We start from the raw sequence: 25,150 nt of genomic DNA, 5'->3' as shown, positions 1-25,150 counted from the left end.
CGTTATATCTTAATCAAAAATGCCCCAATCACGCTCATATTTGAGATGCAGACTGGTACTCACTGTCGCCTGATAAAGTTTGATCGAGATTGTAGATTTTGTGAACATTTGAATTTAATATTGAAAAGCCCATTTGGTGTACATTTAGCATTATATTTCAATCAAAAGTGGCTCAATCACTCTCATTTGTGACACTGAATAGGCTGTTTGTTCGGATCAGATGTTGTTGCATCTGATCCGTATTGCGGATTTAGCAGATATATGATATTAACATTGACAAGCCCTTTTGATCTTGATAGTCTGTATTATAGTTTAGCTTTTGAAAAGCCACTTTTAACAGGATTTTGACCTCGAAAATGTTTTCCAAGGTAAAAATTTGTGGATTGGAAGCTAGTGTTGGCGAAGTAGTTTATTATGAAAACTGGCTGCTCGAATGGAATATTTGTAATCCTATCAATAATTGACACCTCCATACGGCAAGGGGGCAGCACTGCGTCAGATCACGTAGTACCGAACAAGAACACGATCTGATGGGTTAGTAAACAACAGAGAGGTAGAGATCAGGGGTTAGATACGATTGGCAGAGTGTAGATAGAAGCATTGTTAGAAGGTGGGGAAAAAGCAGTCATGGAGTTTTCCCTTTAAAATATTAGGGATTTTTAGACAGTTCGATTCAGGTGTAGTTGTAGCTGTACCAGCAGAATATCGATGTGCTAATCTGCTACCAGCGGGCTAACTGTTAGCCTAGCAGTTAGCTTTCGTTTAGCTGGTTTCTGTCGATCACTGATGAAGCTGCAGTTAAACAAAGTGATCAGCTCTCATCGAGGCAGCGCTTCGTTTCATAGGAAGCAGCACAACAGAATGACAGGTGAGTGACTGCAGCCACTAATGCTAATCTGAGCATGTTTGGAGTTGGATTTGTGTTAAGTGGAAATCCACTGACTGCTCTGATTCTCGTTTTTTTAAGTTATGTTTGCACACAAACGGGTTTTTTTTTCAGTCCTCCTGTACACTCCTGCGATATTTTTGATTCCTGCACGTCCTGCACCTTTCAGTCCACCCTGTTTGCACATATCAGGCATTTTAAGTAAATCCTTAATATTGTGTGAAACCACTGTTAAATTGAACGATGTGGAGATTCTTCCATGACCAGAAGAGGGTTTACTTTGGCTATAGGTAGGGTCAGACATCCGGGTCCCTGATGTGCATGCCCATAGCAACGCACATAGTAACCAGTGAGCCGCTGAAAACAAACCGCTGTCACGCTTATTTCCTACTTGACGTCCATCACACTCGCAGCATTTTGACGTGGCTTTTTCTACTTAATATACACCAGTTTTCACAGAGAATGCTATGATTGTGTGTTGTAGTTGGCTGTACCAACCACGATAAGTTAAAAGATCAAAAAGTGCATTTTTCAAGCTCCCAAAGTGCCACATTCTGCTTCTCTCATTCTTCTCAGTTCGCAGGAATGCATTCTGTCTTCAGCTGTGAGTTCTCCACTTTCAGGCGTTCCAACTCTTCCTTTTAGGACACCTGTTCCATGTTAATGTAATCGTGACGTTGGACAAGGCGAGTCCTCATGGTCACTCAGGTCAGCTGGAGGCAGGAACTCTCTGGGTGAGGTTACTGCTGTAGCAGGTTCACCAAGAGAGGCAGCTGCAGGAGGTGAGCCAAAATGAAGCTTTGATTTCACCTTCATTGGCCTGGGGCGTGGCTGGTCGAGACGCTTCACATTTCTGCTTTGGCTGCGGCTGTGGCGTTCCCAGCCTTTGAAGCACTATTACTGCAGCACACGATTGTGGCATTCTCTGTGAAAACTGGTGTATATTAAGTAGAAAAAAATGTGGCAGAACGATGCAAGCGCAATGGACATCAAGTAGGAAATGAGCGTGACGGTGGTTTGTTTTCAGCGGCTCGCTGATTACTATGCGTGCGCGCACATCAGGGACCCGGATGTCCAACTGTACCTACGCCATTTGGCATGACTAAATCGACAGGCCTTTGCGAATAAACAGCAGTAAAGACAACTATATCAACAATTGTTGTGAGTGTGCGTACAGTTTTCGGAGTGCCAGGGGACAAGTTGGGACGTGCCTATCTCGGCTTTCAGTGCTTACCAGTCGAGTGAGTATAAGAGAAATTGTGGAGAGCTGGGCATGTCCCAACTTGTCCCCTGGCACTCCGAAACGGAGGTGTTCCTTTGTCTCGCTTCATCAGCGAATCGGTCGTGACGCGCGAAGCCTCCGCGCGGCTTTCCATGACAAAATCTCTTGTTAAAAGTGAAATCTGCCGGAAAATGGCTGATGTCCAGCTCTTGTGATAACCAGAGAAATTGCACACGACGGTCCCAGCTCCACACAGCGATCCGTTTAGAAATGATGTGGTGGTTTCTGCCTCTCGATGGCAGCTCGGAGCGCGGCGCGCCAAGCACCATTGTGGGCCGTCCTTAAAGCTGTAGTAACAGTCCTTATTCTCTGTGAAGCCCGTAAAATTTTCACTGAAAGCCAGATAAATTTTTCGAATGGTTTCCAGCTGCCTGTCTCTAACAGTTTCTGAAAAAATTCTGATGGAAAAAAAGCCAAAATCATTCCACCATTTCCTCGCAATGAAACAATGACGAGAGGGGTGGACCAGTGCTCACTCAAAGCCTGCCCACGGGCGAATGACGCAACCAACAGGCGTGGAAAAACTCACGCATGCGCACGAAGGTTCAAGCTTGGCTGACGTAAAAACATATGTATCAAATCCATATAGTTTTTGAAAAAAATAAAAAGGTATGATACTTTTCTCACAGACCTCGTAAAAACACAACTGTTGTCCCACGACTCATAACAACAGACATTAAGTTTTTTTGTTTGTTTCTTTGTTTTTGTTTTTTACCCAAAATATGCCTAAAATTTATTTTGGGGAGGGCGTGACATAAATGTGCTGATTAACTCCTCTTACCTTTCAATCGGGTCACGCTTTCCACATAAATGCACAAAATCTTGATTGGTCCTGCTCAGAGAGGCAAACCAGGGATCCAGACGGAAAGAGGGTGTTGTGGGGGGGGGGGGGGTGCTCTCCACAACATCCCTTGATTAAAGGTCCACTTATGAAGACCTTTTTCATACAACTACCACTATTTATGATGATGATAATAATAGTAACAATAATAATTATTATTACAATAATAATTATTATTATTATTACAACATTTTTTTTACAAAAAATGTTTAAATTAATATTACTCTGGACCTAAGTTTTACTCTATGCTAGTTCTGGATTAAGTTTAATTGATGAGCCACATAAAAATGAGTGTTAATTTAACTTTTCTGCATAACTAAAGTGGAATGTGAAGCAATGTCTTTTTTTTATGTCATGTCTAAACTCAGGCATTACTTACATTACATTACAAAACTACTTGTCAAATCTAGATTAGATTATCCCAAAAAGGATTAAGATGATTTAAAAACGATCTCAGATTTGTGGAACTTTTATTCTATTTGTGTAAATGCAAAGGATAACCAGAGGATAGCTGGTTTAATATGTCATCAGCCAGTAAGTCACTAGGTGTCATTGAGCAAGGATGTCATCCCTAAATTCCTCCCAGGATGCAGTTGAGCTGCCTTGCTTGGCAAAGCCCTGTGAGACTCTGCTTCGAATGGAAAGTGCAGTAAAAATAGTCTGTTTACCATTCCATATCTTGGTGTCAGTATTTAGTCTAGCTTGTCATAACTGACACTGAAGTAGTTATGAAAGCAGACTGTGCCCTCAGGAATACAGTAGTGTTCAGAATAATAGTAGTGCTATGTGACTAAAAAGATTAATCCAGGTTTTGAATATATTTCTTATTGTTACATGGGAAACAAGGTACCAGTGGATTCAGTAGATTCTCACAAATCCAACAAGACCAAGCATTCATGATATGCACACTCCCTAGGCCTCTACTGGTGGTTGGCTCTCACTGCGGTATTGTATCACTTCCTGTTCCGGAGCACAGCGGTGTTTTTCTGTATCTGTTAGCTGTTTAATCTGCGCAGTTAGATTGATCTAGTTAACTAGATAACGATTTGTTTCACAGTGTAATCTTCACGTGCCTTAACTAAAGCACTCCCTCTGCTGAATCACCTCTAAATTATTTACACATTATTCACTTTGTGTGTTTTTAGTAATGCGCTAGCTTAGCGCAGCTACTAGCTCTTAGCCGGTTTAGCATGGCGGCTTCTCCTGTCTCTCCCGCACTTTTCTGCTCTGGGTGTGAAATGTTTAGTTATTCCTCGGCCTCCTTTAGCAGTAATGGTACTTGTAATAAGTGTAGCTTATTCGTAGCTTTGGAGGCCAGGCTGGGCGAATTGGAGACTCGGCTCCGCACCGTGGAAAATTCTACAGCTAGCCAGGCCCCTGTAGTCGGTGCGGACCAAGGTAGCTTAGCCGCCGTTAGTTTCCCTCTGGCAGATCCCGAGCAGCCGGGAAAGCAGGCCGACTGGGTGACTGTGAGGAAGAAGCATAGTCCTAAACAGAAGCCCCGTGTACACCGCCAACCCGTTCACATTTCTAACCGTTTTTCCCCACTCGGCGACACACCCGCCGAGGATCAAACTCTGGTTATTGGCGACTCTGTTTTGAGAAATGTGAAGTTAGCGACACCAGCAACCATAGTCAATTGTCTTCCAGGGGCCAGAGCAGGCGACATTGAAGGAAATTTGAAACTGCTGGCTAAGGCTAAGCGTAAATTTGGTAAGATTGTAATTCACGTCGGCAGTAATGACACCCGGTTATGCCAATCGGAGGTCACTAAAATTAACATTGAATCGGTGTGTAACTTTGCAAAAACAATGTTGGACTCTGTAGTTTTCTCTGGGCCCCTCCCAAATTGGACCGGGAGTGACATGTTTAGCCGCATGTTCTCCTTGAATTGCTGGCTGTCTGAGTGGTGTACAAAAAATGAGGTGGGCTTCATAGATAATTGGCAAAGCTTCTGGGGAAAACCTGGTCTTGTTAGGAGAGACGGCATCCATCCCACTTTGGATGGAGCAGCTCTCATTTCTAGAAATCTGGCCAATTTTCTTAAATCCTCCAAACCGTGACTATCCAGGGTTAGGACCAGGAAGCAGAGTTGTAGTCTTACACACCTCTCTGCAGCTTCTCTCCCCCTGCCATCCCCTCATTACCCCATCCCCGTAGAGACGGTGCCTGCTCCCAGACCACCAATAACCAGCAAAAATCTATTTAAGCATAAAAATTCAAAAAGAAAAAATAATATAGCACCTTCAACTGCACCACAGACTAAAACAGTTAAATGTGGTCTATTAAACATTAGGTCTCTCTCTTCTAAGTCCCTGTTAGTAAATGATATAATAATTTATCAACATATTGATTAATTCTGCCTTACAGAAACCTGGTTACAGCAGGATGAATATGTTAGTTTAAATGAGTCAACACCCCCGAGTCACACTAATTGCCAGAACGCTCGTAGCATGGGCCGAGACGGAGGATTAGCAGCAGTCTTCTATTCCAGGTTATTAATTAATCAAAAACCCAGACAGAGCTTTAATTCATTTGAAAGCTTGACTCTTAGTCTTGTCCATCCAAATTGGAAGTCCCAAAAAACAGTTTTATTTGTTGTTATCTATCATCCTCCTGGTCGTTACTGTGAGTTTCTCTGTGAATTTTCAGAACTTTTGTCTGACTTAGTGCTTAGCTCAGATAAGATAATTATAGTGGGCGATTTTAACATTCACACAGATGCTGAGAATGACAGCCTCAACACTGCATTTAATCTATTATTAGACTCAATTGGCTTTGCTCAAAATGTAAATGAGTCCACCCACCACTTTAATCATATCTTAGATCTTGTTCTGACTTATGGTATGGAAATTGAAGACTTAACAGTATTCCCTGAAAACTCCCTTCTGTCTGATCATTTCTTAATAACATTTACATTTACTCTGATGGACTACCCAGCAGTGGGGAATAAGTTTCATTACACTAGAAGTCTTTCAGAAAGCGCTGTAACTAGGTTTAAGGATATGATTCCTTCTTTATGTTCTCTAATGCCATATACCAACACAGTGCAGAGTAGCTACCTAAACTCTGTGAGATAGAGTATCTCGTCAATAGTTTTACATCCTCATTGAAGACAACTTTGGATGCTGTAGCTCCTCTGAAAAAGAGAGCTTTAAATCAGAAGTGCCTGACTCCGTGGTATAACTCACAAACTCGCAGCTTAAAGCAGATAACCCGTAAGTTGGAGAGGAAATGGCGTCTCACTAATTTAGAAGATCTTCACTTAGCCTGGAAAAAGAGTCTTGCTCTATAAAAAAGCCCTCCGTAAAGCTAGGACATCTTACTACTCATCACTAATTGAAGAAAATAAGAACAACCCCAGGTTTCTTTTCAGCACTGTAGCCAGGCTGACAAAGAGTCAGAGCTCTATTGAGCCGAGTATTCCTTTAACTTTAACTAGTAATGACTTCATGACTTTCTTTGCTAATAAAATTTTAACTATTAGAGAAAAAATTACTCATAACCATCCCAAAGACGTATCGTTATCTTTGGCTGCTTTCAGTGATGCCGGTATTTGGTTAGACTCTTTCTCTCAGATTGTTCTGTCTGAGTTATTTTCATTAGTTACTTCATCCAAACCATCAACATGTCTATTAGACCCCATTCCTACCAGGCTGCTCAAGGAAGCCCTACCATTATTTAATGCTTCGATCTTAAATATGATCAATCTATCTTTATTAGTTGGCTATGTACCACAGGCTTTTAAGGTGGCAGTAATTAAACCATTACTTAAAAAGCCATCACTTGACCCAGCTATCTTAGCTAATTATAGGCCAATCTCTAGCCTTCCTTTTCTCTCAAAAATTCTTGAAAGGGTAGTTGTAAAACAGCTAACTGATCATCTGCAGAGGAATGGTCTATTTGAAGAGTTTGTCAGGTTTTAGAATTCATCATAGTACAGAAACAGCATTAGTCAAGGTTACAAATGATCTTCTTATGGCCTCAGACAGTGGACTCATCTCTGTGCTTGTTCTGTTAGACCTCAGTGCTGCTTTTGATACTGTTGACCATAAAATTTTATTACAGAGATTAGAGCATGCCATAGGTATTAAAGGCACTGCGCTGCGGTGGTTTGAATCATATTTATCTAATAGATTACAATTTGTTCATGTAAATGGGGAATCTTCTTCACAGACTAAGGTTAATTATGGAGTTCCACAAGGTTCTGTGCTAGAACCAATTTTATTCACTTTATACATGCTTCCCTTAGGCAGTATTATTAGACGGCATTGCTTAAATTTTCATTGTTACGCAGATGATACCCAGCTTTATCTATCCATGAAGCCAGAGGGCACACACCAATTAGCTAAACTGCAGGATTGTCTTACAGACATAAGGACATGGATGACCTCTAATTTCCTGCTTTTAAACTCAGATAAAACTGAAGTTATTGTACTTGGCCCCACAAATCTTAGAAACATGGTGTCTAACCAGATCCTTACTCTGGATGGCATTACCCTGACCTCTAGTAATACTGTGAGAAATCTTGGAGTCATTTTTGATCAGGATATGTCATTCAAAGCGCATATTAAACAAATATGTAGGACTGCTTTTTTGCATTTACGCAATCTCTCTAAAATTATAAAGGTCTTGTCTCAGAGTGATGCTGAAAAACTAATTCATGCATTTATTTCCTCTAGGCTGGACTATTGTAATTCATTATTATCAGATTGTCCTAAAAGTTCCCTGAAAAGCCTTCAGTTAATTCAAAATGCTGCAGCTAGAGTACTGACGGGGACTAGAAGGAGAGAGCATATCTCACCCATATTGGCCTCTCTTCATTGGCTTCCTGTTAATTCTAGAATAGAATTTAAAATTCTTCTTCTTACTTATAAAGTTTTGAATAATCAGGTCCCATCTTATCTTAGGGACCTCATAGTACCATATCACCCCAATAGAGCGCTTCGCTCTCAGACTGCAAGCTTACTTGTAGTTCCTAGGGTTTGTAAGAGTAGAATGGAGGCAGAGCCTTCAGCTTTCAGGCTCCTCTCCTGTGGAACCAGCTCCCAATTCAGATCAGGGAGACAGACACCCTCTCTACTTTTAAGATTAGGCTTAAAACTTTCCTTTTTGCTAAAGCTTATAGTTAGGGCTGGATCAGGTGACCCTGAACCATCCCTTAGTTATGCTGCTATAGACTTAGACTGCTGGGGGGTTCCCATGATGTACTGAGTGTTTCTTTCTCTTTTTGCTCTGTATGCACCACTCTGCATTTAATCATTAGTGATTGATCTCTGCTCCCCTCCACAGCATGTCTTTTTCCTGGTTCTCTCCCTCAGCCCCAACCAGTCCCAGCAGAAGACTGCCCCTCCCTGAGCCTGGTTCTGCTGGAGGTTTCTTCCTGTTATAAGGGAGTTTTTCCTTCCCACTGTAGCCAAGTGCTTGCTCACAGGGGGTCGTTTTGACCATTGGGGTTTTTACGTAATTATTGTATGGCCTTGCCTTACAATATAAAGCGCCTTGGGGCAACTGTTTGTTGTGATTTGGCGCTATATAAATAAAATTGATTGAAATTGATTGATTAAGGCTATGAAATTGGGCTATTAGTAAAAAAAAAAAAAGTAGAAAAGGGGGTGTTCACAATAATAGTAGTGTGGCATTCAGTCAGTGAGTTTGTCAATTTTGTGGAACAAACAGGTGTGAATCAGGTGTCCCCTATTTAAGGATGAAGCCAGCACCTGTTGAACATGCTTTTCTCTTTGAAAGCCTGAGGAAAACGGGACATTCAAGACATTGTTCAGAAGAACAGCGTAGTTTGATTAAAAAGTAGATTGGAGAGGGGAAAACTTATACGCAGGTGCAAAAAATTATAGGGTCTTCACCTACAATTATCTCCAATGCTATAAAATGGACAAAAAAAACAGAGACGCGTGGAAGAAAACGGAAAACAACCACCAAAATGGATAGAAGAATAACCAGAATGGCAAAGGCTCACCCATTGATCAGCTCCAGGATGATCAAAGACAGTCTGGAGTTACCTGTAAGTGCTGTGACAGTTAGAAGACGCCTGTGTGAAGCAAATTTATTTGCAAGAATCACCCGCAAAGCCCCTCTGTTAAATAAAAGACATGCAGAAGAGGTTACAATTTGCCAAAGAACACACCAACTGGCCTAAAGAGAAATGGAGGAATATTTTGTGGACTGATAAGAGTAAAATTGTTCTTTTTGGGGCCAAGGGCTGCAGACAGTTTGTGAGACGACCCCCAAACTCTGAATTCAAGCCACAGTTCACAGTGAAGACAGTAAAGCATGGTGGTGTAAGCATCATGATATGGGCATGTTTCTCCTACTATGGTGTTGGGCCTATATATCGCATACCAGGTATCATGGATCAGTTTGGATATGTCAAAATGCTTGAAGAGGTCATGTTGCCTTATGCTGAAGAGGACATGCCCTTGAAATGGGTGTTTCAACAAGACAGTGACCCCAAGCACACTAGTAAACAAGCAAAATCTTGGTTCCAAACCAACAAAATGAATGCCTTGCAGATGTGAAGAAATCATGAAAAACTGTGGTTATACAACTAAATACTAGTTTAGTGATTCACAGGTTTGCTAAAAAAGCAGTTTGAACATAATAGTTTTGACTTTGTAGCATCAACAGCAGATGCTACTATTATTGTGAACACTACTGTAACTTGACAAATGGAGTGAATTGTTGCAGTTTGGTTTGAAACAGACCGATGTACATTTTTTGCATTTTCACGAAGTGAACAAAATTGCCACAAATCTGAAAGCTGCTACCGGGGTAATACTGTGGCCTTTTTTCTTTATTTTATTTTATTTATTTATTTATTTTGAGATGCTTAACCATTTTCACAATGGTAAGGGGTGCAAACAAAACACAAGAGGATCTGTTTCTCAGTGCTGTCTGTGGAGTTTCCCTCAAGTTTTCCTTTAACAGCAAAATCAGACGCCACCTTCAACATGGTGTGTTTGAGGTCAGTCATAACGCCAGACTTTTTTCAGAGGATCCTGTTCTGCTGAAAGTGCCCGTCATTCGACAGCTGTACCACTGGGACTGCGGATTAGCCTGCTCCAAAATGGTCCTCGAGTAAGTGCATGTTCAACCTGCTCAATCAGTCTTTAAAGTGACCTTTTCTAGTTTGCATTTTCTGTCTGTCCCACGTCATGTGTTGTGATGGAGACGTGAACATGCCTCAAATTGCGTTTAATTTCATTAGTATTGAAAGACAACTTTTGTCTGTGGCTCATGTTTTTGTGTGTTGCTTGGGGAAGTGGGGACCTGCAGGTTAGAGAGAGATGGGCTTTTCACCGGACAGCCATCAGTTCTCACCCCGGCAGACAGGAAAGTCACTCATCCCCAAGTTGCTCCTGCTGTGCAACTCGGTGTCTTAAATGGAAGCATCATGAATGTGAGGCATCATTGTAAAGTACTTTGTGTATCTGCATCAGATGGGAAAATTGCTGTACAAATGCAGCCGTTTACCAGTTTAGTTCCAGACTATAGGTCTGCAGTCGTGAGGACACGACCTCAGTTTGGAACCCTGCCAGAAGAAAAAAAGTCATCTCATCTAGAAAATGTACAACATCATAGTATACAGTCCTCAAAGAAATGACTTATCCATACTGGTTTAAAAGATTGAACCTCCCCACGCAACAATATTGCATTAATAACCGTTTAGGAATGACAGTTTTAGACGGTCATGGGTTGTTTCCATACAAATCTTTATTTTTACAGGTGGTTTTCTGTAGACTAGTCATTTCACTGAATATGTCTTGGATTTCATTTACGTCAATCTTCAGTATACATTCTTTAAAACTTGATACAGGCATAGGACATGACATGAAATGTGAAATATTAAAATGACACGTCCCCTTTTCATGATGGTCGATACAAATACAATCCATATGGTAAAATAAGTCCCTCTGGGTCACCACAGCAGATCTGTATATTGATATGGCACAAGTTTTCCACCGGGTGCCCTTCCTCAGGCAACTCCACATTAAATGCAGAATGGGCAGCCTTGAACCACGAACCTTCCGCACATTAACCGCTTGGCCACTACCCCACAAATACAAACCATATGGTGCTGTGTGGCAAGTCTGTCAGCTGGGACATTTTGTCCACATGAGGTGTTTCTTTGGACGTGATCCAGCACGCATGTGCCTCACTGTTGATTCACTCCAGCAGCTGGAAAGCGCCAAGAGGGCGCCCACGTTTCCCCTGGTCGTGGCAGAAAGACAGTTACTTTTGGAAGTTGGGGATGGATCAGTTGCATACCTACAGGACTTAGGCCGGTTCTGCAGCTGAATGATTTTTGGTAACATTCTGACACCATAATTATGTAAACAAATGTTGCCATCCTTCCAAACCCTTTATTCCTCACCCACAGCAAGAATTAAAATTAATGGTCATTTTTCTAATTCAATAATTTTACATCGTGGCTGTCTGCTCAGGCCTAGCCTCTTTAACTTGCTTATTGAACCCTTAGCCCAAGCAATATGCCAGGAAAAAGATATACAATGTATCTATATTGGGGGAGCAGAATACAAAATAAGTTTGTATGCAGACGATATATTGGTCACGACTGGAGACCCTGATTCAAGCCTGCCATTATTAATGAAAGTGAAAAATATGGAGAATATTTAGGGTATGCCCTCAATATACATAAAACCCAAATAAAAAATTCAATTATACACCATCGCGGGAGTTTACCACAAAATAGAAATTTGACTGGAATTCATCCCACATTAAATATCTTGTGGAAATTGGGCTACTGCTGGGCGAAGACGACGAAGAAGAGGAGGAAAACATTGCCACGAACAGCGGGAGAAGAAGAAAACTAGAAGGGTGGAAATGAGAGTGGGGACTTTGAATGTTGGTAGTATGACTGGTAAAGGGAGAGAGCTGGCTGATATGATGGAGAGGAGGAAGGTAGACATTTGTGTGTGCAAGAGACCAAGTGGAAGGGAAGTAAGAGCAGGAGCATCGGCGGTGGGTACAAGTTGTTGTACCATGGTGAGGACAGGAAGAGAAATGGTGTTGGGGTCATTTTAAAGGAAGAGTATGTTAAAAGTGTGTTGGAGGTTAAGAGAGTGTCTGACAGGGTGATGAGTGTGAAGTTGGAAATTGAAGGGGTGATGATGAATATCATAAGTGCATATGCCCCACAGGTAGGTTGTGAGATGGAGAAAGAAGATTTTTGGAGTGTGTTAGATGAGGTGGTGGAGAGTGTCCCCAAGCATGAAAGAGTGGTGATAGGAGCAGACTTCAATGGGCATGTTGGTGAAGGGAACAGAGGTGATGAGGAAGTAATGTCCTTCCCCATTCCTATCCTTGATAGGAATGGGGAAGGACAGATGGTAGTTGATTTTGCAAAAAGGATGGAAATGGCTGTGGTGAATACCTACTTTAAGAAAAGGGAGGAGCACAGGGTAACATACGTATAAGAGTGGAGGAAGGTGCACACAGGTGGACTACATTCTTTATAGGAGATGCAAGCTAAAATAAATCACAGACTGTAAGGTGTTAGCAGGAGAGAGTGTCACTAGACAGCATAGGATGGTTGTTTGTAGGATGAGGTAAAGAAGAAGAAGAGAGTGAGAGCTCAACAAAGGATCAGATGGTGGAAGCTGAAGGAGGAAGACTGTTGTGTGAAATTTAGCGAGCAGGTGAGAGAAGCCCTAGTTGGAGGGGAAGCAATTTTGGACAACTGGAAAAGTACTGCAGATGTGGTGAGGGAGACAGCTAGGGCAGTACTGGGTATGACATCTGGACAGTGGAAGGAAGACAAGGAGACTTGGTGGTGGAATGAAGAGGTCCAGGAAAGCATAAGGAGAAAGAGGTTGGCGAAAAAGTTTTGGGATAGTCGGAGAGATGAAGAAAGTAGACAGGAGTACAAGGAGATGCGGCGTAAGGCGAGAAGTGGCAAAAGCAAAGGAAAAGGCATATTGCGAGCTGTACAAGAAGTTGAATAGTAAGGAAGGAGAAAAGGACTTGTACCGATTGGCCAGACAAAGAGACAGAGCTGGAAAGGATGTGCATCAGGTTAGGGTGGTAAAAGATGCACATGGTAATGTGCTGACAAGTGAGGAGTGTGTGCTGAGAAGGTGGAGGGAATATTTTGAAGAGTTGATGAATAAAGAAAATGAGCGAGAGAAAAGGCTGGATGATGTGGTGAGAGTAAATCAGGAAGTAAAAGAGATTAGCAAGGAAGAAGTGAGGGCTGCTATGAAGAGGATGAAGAGTGGAAAGGCAGTTGGTCCAGATGACGTTCCAATGGAGGCATGGAAATGTCTAGGAGAGATGGCAGTAGAATTTCTAACCAGATTGTTTAATAAAATCTTGGAAAGTGAGAGAATGCGTGAGGAGTGGAGACGAAGTGTGCTGGTTCCTATTTTCAAGAACAAGGGTGATGTGCAGAGCTGCAGTAACTACAGAGGCATAAAGCTGATCAGCCATAGCATGAAGTTGTGGGAAAGAGTAGTAGAAGCTAGGTTTAGAAAACAGGTGAAGATCTGTGAGCAGCAATATGGTTTCATGCCGAGAAAGAGCACTACAGATGCAATGTTTGCTCTGAGAATACTGTTGGAAAAGTACAGAGAAGGACAGAAAGAGTTACATTGTGTGTTTGTGGACTTAGAAAAAGCTTATGATAGGGTGCCAAGAGAAGAGTTGTGGCATTGTATGAGGAAGTCTGGAGTGGCAGAGAAGTATGTTAGGGTAGTGCAGGACATGTACAAGAATAGTGTGACAGCAGTGAGATGCGCAGTCGGAATGACACTCATTCAAGGTGGAGGTGGGATTACACCAAGGATCAGCTCTGAGTCCTTTCTTGTTTGCAGTGGTGATGGACAGGTTGACAGATGAGATCAGACAGGAGTCCCCATGGACTATGATGTTTGCAGATGACATTGTGATCTCAAAAATTCTTGAAAGGGTAGTTGTAAAACAGCTAACTGATCATCTGCAGAGGAATGGTCTATTTGAAGAGTTTCAGTCAGGTTTTAGAATTCATCATAGTACAGAAACAGCATTAGTGAAGGTTACAAATGATCTTCTTATTGCCTCGGACAGTGGACTCATCTCTGTGCTTGTTCTGTTAGACCTCAGTGCTGCTTTTGATACTGTTGACCATAAAATTTTATTACAGAGATTAGAGCATGTCATAGGTATTAAAGGCACTGCGCTGCTGTGGTTTGAATCATATTTGTCTAATAGATTACAATTTGTTCATGTAAATGGGGAATCTTCTTCACAGACTAAAGTTAATTATGGAGTTCCACAAGGTTCTGTGCTAGGACCAATTTTATTCACTTTATACATGCTTCCCTTAGGCAGTATTATTAGACGGTATTGCTTAAATTTTCATTGTTACGCAGATGATACCCAGCTTTATCTATCCATGAAGCCAGAGGACACACACCAATTAGCTAAACTGCAGGATTGACTTACAGACATAAAGACATGGATGACCTCTAATTTCCTGCTTTTAAACTCAGATAAAACTGAAGTTATTGTACTTGGCCCCACAAATCTTAGAAACATGGTGTCTAACCAGATCCTTACTCTGGATGGCATTACCCTGACCTCTAGTAATACTGTGAGAAATCTTGGAGTCATTTTTGATCAGGATATGTCATTCAAAGCGCATATTAAACAAATATGTAGGACTGCTTTTTTGCATTTACGCAATATCTCTAAAATCAGAAAGGTCTTGTCTCAGAGTGATGCTGAAAAATTAATTCATGCATTTATTTCCTCTAGGCTGGACTATTGTAATTCATTATTATCAGGTTGTCCTAAAAGTTCCCTAAAAAGCCTTCAGTTAATTCAAAATGCTGCAGCTAGAGTACTGACGGGGACTAGAAGGAGAGAGCATATCTCACCCATATTGGCCTCTCTTCATTGGCTTCCTGTTAATTCTAGAATAGAATTTAAAATTCTTCTTCTTACTTATAAGGTTTTGAATAATCAGGTCTCATCTTATCTTAGGGACCTCGTAGTACCATATCACCCCAATAGAGCGCTTCGCTCTCAGACTGCAGGCTTACTTGTAGTTCCTAGGGTTTGTAAGAGTAGAATGGGAGGCAGAGCCTTCAGCTTTCAGGCTCCTCTCCTGTGGAACCAGCTCCCAATTCAGATCAGGGAGACAGACACCCTCTCTACTTTTAAGATTAGGCTTAAAACTTTCCTTTTTGCTAAAGCTTATAGTTAGGGCTGGATCGGGTGACCCTGAACCATCCCTTAGTTATGCTGCTATAGACGTAGACTGCTGGGGGGTTCCCATGATGCACTGTTTCTTTCTCTTTTTGCTCTGTATGCACCACTCTGCATTTAATCATTAGTGATCGATCTCTGCTCCCCTCCACAGCATGTCTTTTTCCTGGTTCTCTCCCTCAGCCCCAACCAGTCCCAGCAGAAGACTGCCCCTCCCTGAGCCTGGTTCTGCTGGAGGTTTCTTCCTGTTAAAAGGGAGTTTTTCCTTCCCACTGTAGCCAAGTGCTTGCTCACAGGGGGTCGTTTTGAATGTTGGGGTTTTACATAATTATTGTATGGCCTTGCCTTACAATATAAAGCGCCTTGGGGCAACTGTTTGTTGTGATTTGGCGCTATATAAAAAAATTGATTGATTGATTGATTGTAGTGAGAGTAGAGAGCAAGTTGAGTCTAGTCTGGAGAAGTGGAGATATGCTTTGGAGAGAAGGGGAATGAAAGTCAGTAGAAGCAAGACTGAGTACATGTGTGTAAATGAGAGGGAGCCCAGTGGAATAGTGCAGTTACAAGGAGTAGAAGTGGTGAAAGTAGATGAGTTTAAATATTTGGGGTCAACTGTTCAAAGTAATGGAGAGTGTGGTAGAGAGGTGAAGAAGAGAGTGCAGGCAGGGTGGAGTGGGTGGAGAAAGGTGGCAGGAGTGATTTGTGACCGAAGAATATCAGCAAGAGTGAAGGGGAAAGTTTACAAAACAGTAGTGAGACCAGCTATGTTGTATGGTTTAGAGACAGTGGCACTAACAAAAAGACAGGAGGCAGAGCTGGAGGTGGCAGAGCTGAAGATGTTGAGATTCTCTTTGGGAGTGACAAGAATGGACAAGATTAGGAATGAAAATATCAGAGGGACAGCTCAGGTGGGACGGTTTGGAGACAAAGTCAGAGAGGCGAGATTGAGATGGTTTGGACATGTGCAGAGGAGGGACCCAGGGTATATAGGGAGAAGGATGCTGAGGATGGAGCCACCAGGCAGGAGGAGAAGAGGGAGACCAAAGAGGAGGTTCATGGATGTGCTGAGAGAGGACATGCACTTAATGAATACACTTATTAGTGCCTTCCTCAGCTACCTTAGCAGGTAGCTGTAGCTTTAGGCCTGGGGCAGATGTCATCAGGTGGTATCCAACCTTCTCTGGGTGTTTCAGCCCTAAACCACGACACCCTCCAGTTGGTGGGCCCGCAGTGAGTGGCCAACTCACTGCCCATCTGCCCCCGACTTCCAGCTCTCCTCCTCCCTTTTGCTCCAGATCCAGCATGAGGCACGTTCTGCCTCCTCCCCCATCCGGCGAGCCGCTTGCTTTTTACTCTGCTCGTCCATCCCAATGGCACAAAGGAAGCTCCATGTAGACTTCGCTGGGAAGCCCCTACACCCTATCTCTACAGGGAAAACCCATGCCTGCCAGCCCCTGTCTCGACATTCTTGGGCCAGAGGTTGGTATTTTGCAGCTTTCCTTTCGTGGGCCTCCTCGCAGCCCTCTTCCCATGGCACCATTAGCTCGACCAGGATTATCTTCTGGTCTTTTGCCGACCACAGCACTATGTCGGGGCGGAGGGATGTTTGCACCACCTCGGGAAACTGCAACCTACTCCCTACAGGTGGTTGGTGTGACAGAGGAAGATACAGAGGACAGGGTGAGATGGAAACGATTGATCTGCTGTGGCGACTCCTAACGGGAACAGCCAAAAGACAAAGACGAAGAAATATCTTGGGATCAGCCTATCTAAGGACCTCTCACAATTATTTAAAATTAATTATACCTACAATAATAAAAGAATAATTGAAGATCTCAGAGGGTGGGGCCTGCTCCCTCTCGACTTCGGCAGCAGAATAAGAGCGATTAAAATGAATATCCTTCCTAGGCTATTGTATAATTTCCTATCACTACCAATAGAAATCCCCCAAAGACAATTTAGGGATTGGACCAAACGCATGTTTTGATTCAAATTCATGTCTTGGGACAAAAAATTTACCACATTACTGCTGCCGGGGGGGGGGGGGGAGGCATGGCCCTACCATCCTTAAAAGATTATTATATATCAGCACAATTAAGACCCCTAGTGTACTGGTGTAACCCATCATATGAGGCCAAATGGAAGACTATAGAGTATCATTAACAAACACACCAGTACAGTCACTACTGGGCCATGGGGGGAAAATTGAGACATCACGGACTACAAGTCAATTTCTAAATCTTTCTTTGAATGTATGGGGGAAGTGATAAAACACTTCCAGCTTTTAAATGAGGTGAAAATACTTAGATGGCCGGCATATGATCTGGAATTCAAACCTGCAATACTGGATCAGAGGTTTAGGCAATGGGCTCGCCGTGGTATTACATCCTTGTGCAAAATTGATTAAAAAAAAAAAAAAAGGAAAACTGTCTGATTTCAATAACTTGTGCGAGATGTACGGTTTGGGCAGACAGGATTTCTTTAGCTATTTGCAGCTGCAAGACTATTTTGGTGAAACAATGAAAAGGAGCAGCCCCTCTGCAGTCACTCAAATATTCATAAATTCTTATGTCTCTGGTAACAATAAAAGACTTGTAAGTCAGCTATACCGCAGCCTCACTTCTCTGAAGATGGTTACCACGGACTACATGAAACAAAGATGGGAAAGCGAACTAGACATGGAAATAACACAGGACATATGGCTAAGCGCCTGGAAAACACAGGCATCCTCCACAAACTCAAAGACTTGGAGGGACTTTTGCTGGAAGAACCTGATCCGATTCTTCCTCACCCCTAAACAGAAATCAAAACAAAGTGGCACCGAATTCAATTGCTGGAGGGAATGTGGAGAGGTCATGGCTGATCACACATATATATTCTGGTCCTGCCCTGTTATCCAGGTTTTCTGGGGTAAGGTGACAAGAATTATATCAAAGGTACTAGGTCTTAATATTTGCATGATTTTTACAACTTTTTATCTTGGAATCCCTGAGGGTATGAATGTGAATGATGCTTACCTCTGTAAGATTCTGCTGGCGGCAAGTAAAAAAATCAATCACAAAACATTGGTTCCAGAATATATGTCCCACCACAGCCCTGTTTTGTTAACACTGTTAAGCAGCTATATACTGTAGAACAAATGACCTACTCATTAAGACCCCAAAAAGACCAAGGAGAAAAACGATGGAGAAAATGGGGTGAATATTTATCCACTGAAACAGATCAACATGAAGATCCCCCGGCATTGTGATGTACAGACTTATGATTCATTTCTGTTATTTTATCTACTACTTTTTTTAAAAGCTCTAATTTGACCTTATTATTTTATAGTAGAGAAGCTTGAATCTTTGACTGGACTGGGTTGCTTGATGCGAAGATGTTTCGCTTCAAATCGCAGAAGCTTCCTCAGCTAAAATTCTTGCTCTGGTAGTCTGACTTCTGTCTTGACTCTTGTAGAGAAGAATAACAGAAGCCACAAAAGCTGGCAAGGGCTAAAGAACAACAACTTATCCGGAAAGCCCTCACAGTATGTGGGTACCCATGATGGTCCCTGGACAAAGCGCAGAAGTCCCAGAGAACAAAGAGACCAGATAGACAGGAGACGGAGACAAGAAGAAGAGGAGTGTCTCTCCCTTATTTTGCAGGAGTAGGGGAAAAACTACAGAGGATCTTCAGACAGCACAAAATCCCAGTTTACTTTAAACCGGTTAACACCTTGAGACAGAAATTAGTTCACCCTAAGGACAGGATCCCTAGTTACAAACAGAGCAATGTAGTGTATTCTATCAGATGTCAGGAAAACTGTAACAAACACTACATAGGTGAGACTAAGCAACCTTTACACAAAAGGCTATACCAGCACCGCAGAGAGGGCTCCAGTGGCCCTCAGTCTGCAGTTCATCTCCACCTTAAAGACACTAACCACACGTTTGAGGACAAGGAAGTTAAAATCTTAGCCAGAGAGAAGAAATGGTTTGAGAGAGGGGTCAAGGAGGCATTATATACACATTTAGAATCAGTGTGAGCTGTAGGGAAAGAAATGTACACCACACCGGACAAATAGGTACGGTCGGGCCTATGTCACTTCCACGTAGTTACGGTCACCATTTTGGGTCGCCGCTGAAAACAAACTGTACGCACATTCACAACCATTGTTGATATAGTTGTCTTTACTGCTGTTTATTCGCAAAGGCCTGCCGATTTAGTCATGCCAAATGGCGTAGGTACAGTTGGACATCCGGGTCCCTGATGTGCGCGCACATAGTGACACGCATAGTAATGAACATCCTCCGAGGCCGGTGATTCCATAATTCTTGCCAGGGGTTGTATGTGAAACAGTTGAAACCCAGCCTTAACCGGGGAGGGGGTCTGAGACACGCTTTGTCCCCTGTTTACAATGGGGTACTCAGGTCAAAGCAGTTTCAGTCTTTTGTTCATGGTAAGGAGTCATTCACATCATCAGGAGAGTCGTCAAGGGAGCCATCAGGAGAGGCGTCAGTCCCATCGTTAGGAGGGACAGCTGCCCTGTCATTAGAGCTATTGTTTAGTCACTATCTTATAGCAGTCTGCCGCTCGGTAGGAGGGGTCTGGTTAGGTTTAAAACTCCAGCTCTTGTGGCTTTTGTTTATTCTTCTCTACAAGAGTCAAGACAGAAGTCAGACTACCAGAGCAAGAATTTTAGCTGAGGAAGCTTCTGCGTTTTGAAGCAAAACGTCCTCGCGTCAAGCAACCCAGTCCAGTCGAAGATTCAAGCTTCTCTACTATGGAAACCACCTGGACAACTGAGAGCCTACACAGAAACTTATTTTATGTAGCCCTTCTCTTTTGTCATTCTGAGTCTTGATGATGATGGAAATAAGTTTTTTTTTTTTCTTCTTCTTCTCTTTTTTGTTCTGAAAATGTTCCTTGAAAATGTGATAAAATAAAAAGTTTAAAAACAAATTGTTGCCATCCTGTCAGTTGGTGGAGGAATGCACTCTGTCAGTGCTCCTGCTGTGTATGTCTCACTTGGACATCCCATAGTTGAAAATTGTGACATATTTGGTCTTTTTGACATTTATTCCCCCCCCCCCCACCTGTCAATCATCAGGTATCTGCACCCAGTCAGTGAGGAGGAGTTTCAGAGAGCTTACTGGGAGCTGAAAATGACTCGGAGTGTGTGGACCATTGACCTGGCCTACCTCATGTGCCACCTCGGAGTTAAACACTGCTTTTGCACCCAAACTCTGGGCGTTGACAAGGGTTTTAGGAATCAGGTACTCTGCAGAGTCACAGATGTTTTCTTCTCTGTCAAACCCTTTTTTAAACAGTCATACTCTGCTGTCTTTTGTTGTGATTGACAGTCGTTTTACAAGAAGCACTTTGATACAGAAGAAGACAGAGTGAACGAGCTCTTCCTTAAAGCAGAGAATAAAGGGGTGATGGTGAAGAAATGGTGAGTTTTGTGCACTTCATTCACTTTGTGAGCTTTGAGGTTTTCCACACTACAGCGTGTGACCTCTGGTTGTCTTCTCATAGTTCTGTGACAATTCAGGAAATCCAGTCTCACCTAGCCGAGGGTCATGTTGCCATCGTGCTGGTGAACGCTGTGGTGTTGTCGTGTGAAGACTGTTCTTCACCTGTCAAGTACTGCTGCTTCCTGCCCGTGGGCCAGAAGTGCTTCTGCAGGAAGCCGGACTACCAGGGTCACTTTGTGGTCGTGTGCGGCTTCAGCAGGAGCAGCGGCTGCATTTTCTACAACAACCCTGCATATTCTGATCGTAAGTAACCTGGCACGCCCACACACACAGCAGAACGTGATATAAGATTTTCTTCTGTCTTCAGCTACATGATTGAAGTGTAAATGAGTATTAAATTCTGGTTAATCCCCACAGACCCTGTAATCGGTTCCTGATCAGATCAATTCTTATTAATCCCCACAATTTCCATAATCTGTCCCTGATCAGATTGATTCTCGTTAATCCCCACAGCTCCTGTAATCTGTTCCTGATCAGATCATTCCTCGTTAATCTCTACAGCTCCTGTAATCTGTTCCTGATCAGATCGTTCCTCGTTAATCTCTACAGCTCCTGTAATCTGTTCCTGATCAGATCGTTCCTCATTAATCTCTACAGCTCCTGTAATCTGTTCCTGATCAGATTTGCTGCACAGGTGCAGATCCTCGGTTTACATGCAGGGTGTTAATTATGACGGAGGATTATTTCTGTAGTGTTGTCAGGTTGAAGTTGATTTTAAATAATTGTCACTTGCAGACTTTTTTTTTGTTGTTTTTTTGTTTGAACTCACTTTTGAATTTGATGCGTGACTGTAAAATAAAAATAAACTGGTTGACCAGTAATATCATCTGATATGAGCCTTTCACAACTATATCGGTATCTACATTATTTTTGCTGATGTGTGTGCTGAGCAGGCGAGTGACGGGTAGGTGTGGTTTTTAGGGGTGTGCTGAGCAGGTGAGTGACGAGTAGGTGTGGTTTTTAGGAGTGTGTCGAACAGGTGAGTGACGAGTAGGTGTGGTTTTTAGGAGTGTGTCGAACAGGTGAGTGACGGGTAGGTGTGGTTTTTAGGGGTGTGCTGAGCAGGTGAGTGACGAGTAGGTGTGGTTTTTAGGAGTGTGTCGAACAGGTGAGTGACGGGTAGGTGTGGTTTTTAGGGGTGTGCTGAGCAGGTGAGTGATGAGTAGGTATGGTTTTTAGGGGTGTGCTGAGCAGGTGAGTGACGAGTAGGTGTGGTTTTTAGGGGTGTGCCGAGCAGGTGAGTGACGAGTAGGTGTAGTTTTTAGGAGTGTGTCGAACAGGCGAGTGACGGGTAGGTGTGGTTTTTAGGGGTGTGTCGAACAGGCGAGTGACGGGTAGGTGCGGTTTTTAGGGGTGTGTCGAACAGGCGAGTGACGGGTAGGTGCGGTTTTTAGGGGTGTGTCGAACAGGCGAGTGACGGGTAGGTGCGGTTTTTAGGGTTGCGTCGAACAGGCGAGTGAGGTGTAGTTTTTAACCAGTGTGCCCGGTTGGTGACTGACAGGTGCGGTGTGGCTTGTTAATTTTTTTTAATTTTTTTTCTCTCCCAAGCTGGTGACTAACGTGTGTTTTTTTAGGGGTGTGCTGTACCAGCACCACTAACTTTGAGGAGGCTCGACAGAGCTACGGAACAGATGAAGACATCCTGCTGGTATTTAAGGAGAGCTGAACAGCAGTCTGGAGGACTCGTCCTTCGCTGTGCATTAGAATGTTGTGGACCTTCTGCTCGGCATCAATACGTCCCGCTGCTCACTTGGAAAATTCTGAACTCGTGTTTTCATTGAAGGATTAACACCTGGAATGTTCCACAACATGAACTGAGCTGCTCGTTTAAATGATTTTTAACATGTGATCCATCAGAGATTCAATCTGTGGAGACCTCAAACCCATATTTATGAAACCACGATGAATGAAATATTGTTCTCATAATTCAGGGCTGATGATTCTGTTAAAGGTCGGTACACATGCCTTTAAAAAAAAGCTTCTGTTAAAGTCATCATCACTTTCTGCTCAGATCTTTTTGTAAACAGGGAACAGTGTGTTGAACGTCTCAGGAAATTACTGCCCTCAAGGTGTGACATCTGATTTACTTCAGTGCAATACTCCAGACTCCGCTGGCTGCAAGACAGCGTGGACCACGGCGTGAGACTGTTTGCTGCAGGTGGGCGCGGTGACCTCGCCACTTTTCATTCAGGTCACGGTGCGGTTTGGGGCGGGCAGCATGGGGGACTGTTTTTGATCAAAACAGTAAAACAGTGACAGGTGGACCTCTGTGAGAAGATGATGTAGAAGGTTAGTCAGTTCTTTTATCATTTTGCCTACGTTTTTTGCACTAATGGACATACATTTTTCAGCTTTGCCTTGAACTGGTGGTTTGAATCATTCAGGTGACGTGCTCCTAATGGTGCTTTTTGTTATGAAGAAATAGCACATTTTAAACTGCAATCTTTATTTTGAGTTGAAGCTATAAATAAAGATATGGAACATTTTCTGTTTTTAATATCTTTATAAATATTTAAGGACTTGCATTCACTCTATCATTAAAACTGTATAGATTGAATGAGTGAATTAATTTATTCAGCACACAGGTCAAGAACAGCAAAAATCATACAATGAAAGAGAGAAATAAAATAGTCCAACAATGCACCCATGTGCCCGAAAGGGTGCAGGCAGAAGCAGAAGCTTGTAAAGGCCTACCCCTATACCCAAAATCAAAAATTATACATATGTATATAAAATTATACATATACCCATCATAACTGCTCCAAAGTATACACTGATCCATGAAGCTGAATTTAAAAAAAACACAAACATGCAAGCAGCAGTGCACAACAGAGTCAGACCACAATCGATCACAGTCTGTGTTCTTTTGGGAGGGAGCACCTCCACCTCCAATCACACACTCGTGCAGCTCCTGTCTAACCACTTATCTGGTTGGAGTGTGAAGCGAAGCCGTCGCTGATCACACCAAACGCCAGTCCCTCAGATAAGGCACATCACAGGAAAACGGCTGCAAAGAAGTTCAGACTCTAAGTCAGAGTTAAGCGTAGCAGAGAAATTACCTCTCTAGTGGCTGATTTCTCGGCGGGGAGGTGGAGTTGTAGTCCGGCCTTTATGGTGGTGGTGATGAACTGTGGATGAGTGACAGCTGGTGCTGATGATGAGTGACAGCTGTCACTCCCGGTTGCTCCGACGCCCTCTCGTGCTTGAAGCCCGCACTTCAAGCAGGGCGCCATCTGGTGGTGGTGGGCCAGCAGTACCTCCTCTTCAGCGGCCCACACAACATTTTAAAACCAACCAAACTACCAAGTGATTTTATATTGTCTGGGCCATTATTCCAAATATTTACACCTTTGACAGAAACACTAACTTTTTACAGTAGTTTGAATCTTTGATTTCTGAAATAATAATGTTCCTCGTAAATTATAACTGGAGTCCCTCATTTTAAACAGGTCCTGGACGTGTTGTGGCAGAAGTCTATTTTTCACTTTGAACATAGTTTGTATTATGATGTAATCAATCAAGTTCCAAAATTTCAAAATAACAGACAAACAAAGGATTAGTTGGCTCATGATAAGATTTCTTACTAATAATTCTTATAGCTTTTTTTTTTAGTAAAAATATGGGGTTTGCATTAGTTTTGTAGATAGTTCCCCAGATTTCAATGCAGTAGGTCATATATGGAAAAACGTAATGAATAAAGTAACTGAGTGTTGAGAGAGGAAGTCTTGCGCTTTATACAAAATGGCAATGATCTTTGACATTTTAGTTTGACATAATTTATTTGTGTTTTCCAAACCAAGACCCCGAGAAATTTAGTTTTCATTAGAGAGCCACTGTTTGAAATGCCCATCCATCTGGGCAGGTATAAAATCGATCATGTGCCACTCATCTTAATACTTTAATATGTTTTGTCCAGTTTGTTTTTAATGACATTTGTTAAACCAAATGTTCAGGGCGTTTTTGTCCAGCCACTTAAGTTTTGTTTATGCTGTGACTATAGATTTCTGTCTCCAAGTAAACTCTGGAGGGGAATATCCAGTTGTCTTAATTCTAGATTTTTCCATTTAGCATTGTAATATGGACTGCACAGATAAATCAGATATCTAAGATGGGCTGATTTGTAGAGATAATCCTCCTCTCTCTTTAGGCAATTGCAGTGGTTTATATCTGATCCTTGGTTTAAGTCCTTTCCATATGAACCCTGATAGCATTCTCTTCCACTCTTTGAATTGTTTCTCAGGTATTTCTGTTGGTATGGACAGAAAAAGAAAAAGCAATCATGGCAGGATGTTCATTTTAACTATATCTATCCGGTTATGTACAGTGGTATGTAAAAGTTTGGGCACCCCTGATGATTTCCATGATTTTTCTTTATAAATCATTGGTTGTTTGGAGCAGCA

At 42.5% G+C, this 25,150-nt stretch overlaps 1 protein-coding gene across 1 annotated transcript; it reads left to right on the top strand.

Moving 5' to 3' along the window:
* The first annotated feature begins 508 nt into the window (after positions 1–508).
* Positions 509–23,302, top strand: gucd1 (guanylyl cyclase domain containing 1). Its single transcript, XM_034171288.1, has 6 exons — positions 509–868; positions 10,020–10,104; positions 20,324–20,489; positions 20,577–20,668; positions 20,752–20,993; positions 22,325–23,302. The coding sequence occupies exons 1-6, from the start codon at positions 787–789 to the stop codon at positions 22,414–22,416; spliced, it is 759 nt and encodes a 252-aa protein (XP_034027179.1). The 5' UTR covers positions 509–786; the 3' UTR covers positions 22,417–23,302.
* The last annotated feature ends 1,848 nt before the right edge of the window (positions 23,303–25,150 follow it).

The sequence above is a fragment of the Thalassophryne amazonica genome, chromosome 5 (assembly GCF_902500255.1).
Source record: "Thalassophryne amazonica chromosome 5, fThaAma1.1, whole genome shotgun sequence".
Classification (NCBI taxonomy): Eukaryota; Metazoa; Chordata; class Actinopteri; order Batrachoidiformes; family Batrachoididae; genus Thalassophryne; species Thalassophryne amazonica.
The sequence above is the reverse complement of the archived record's forward strand: the minus strand, read 5'-3'. Positions and strand labels throughout refer to the sequence as shown.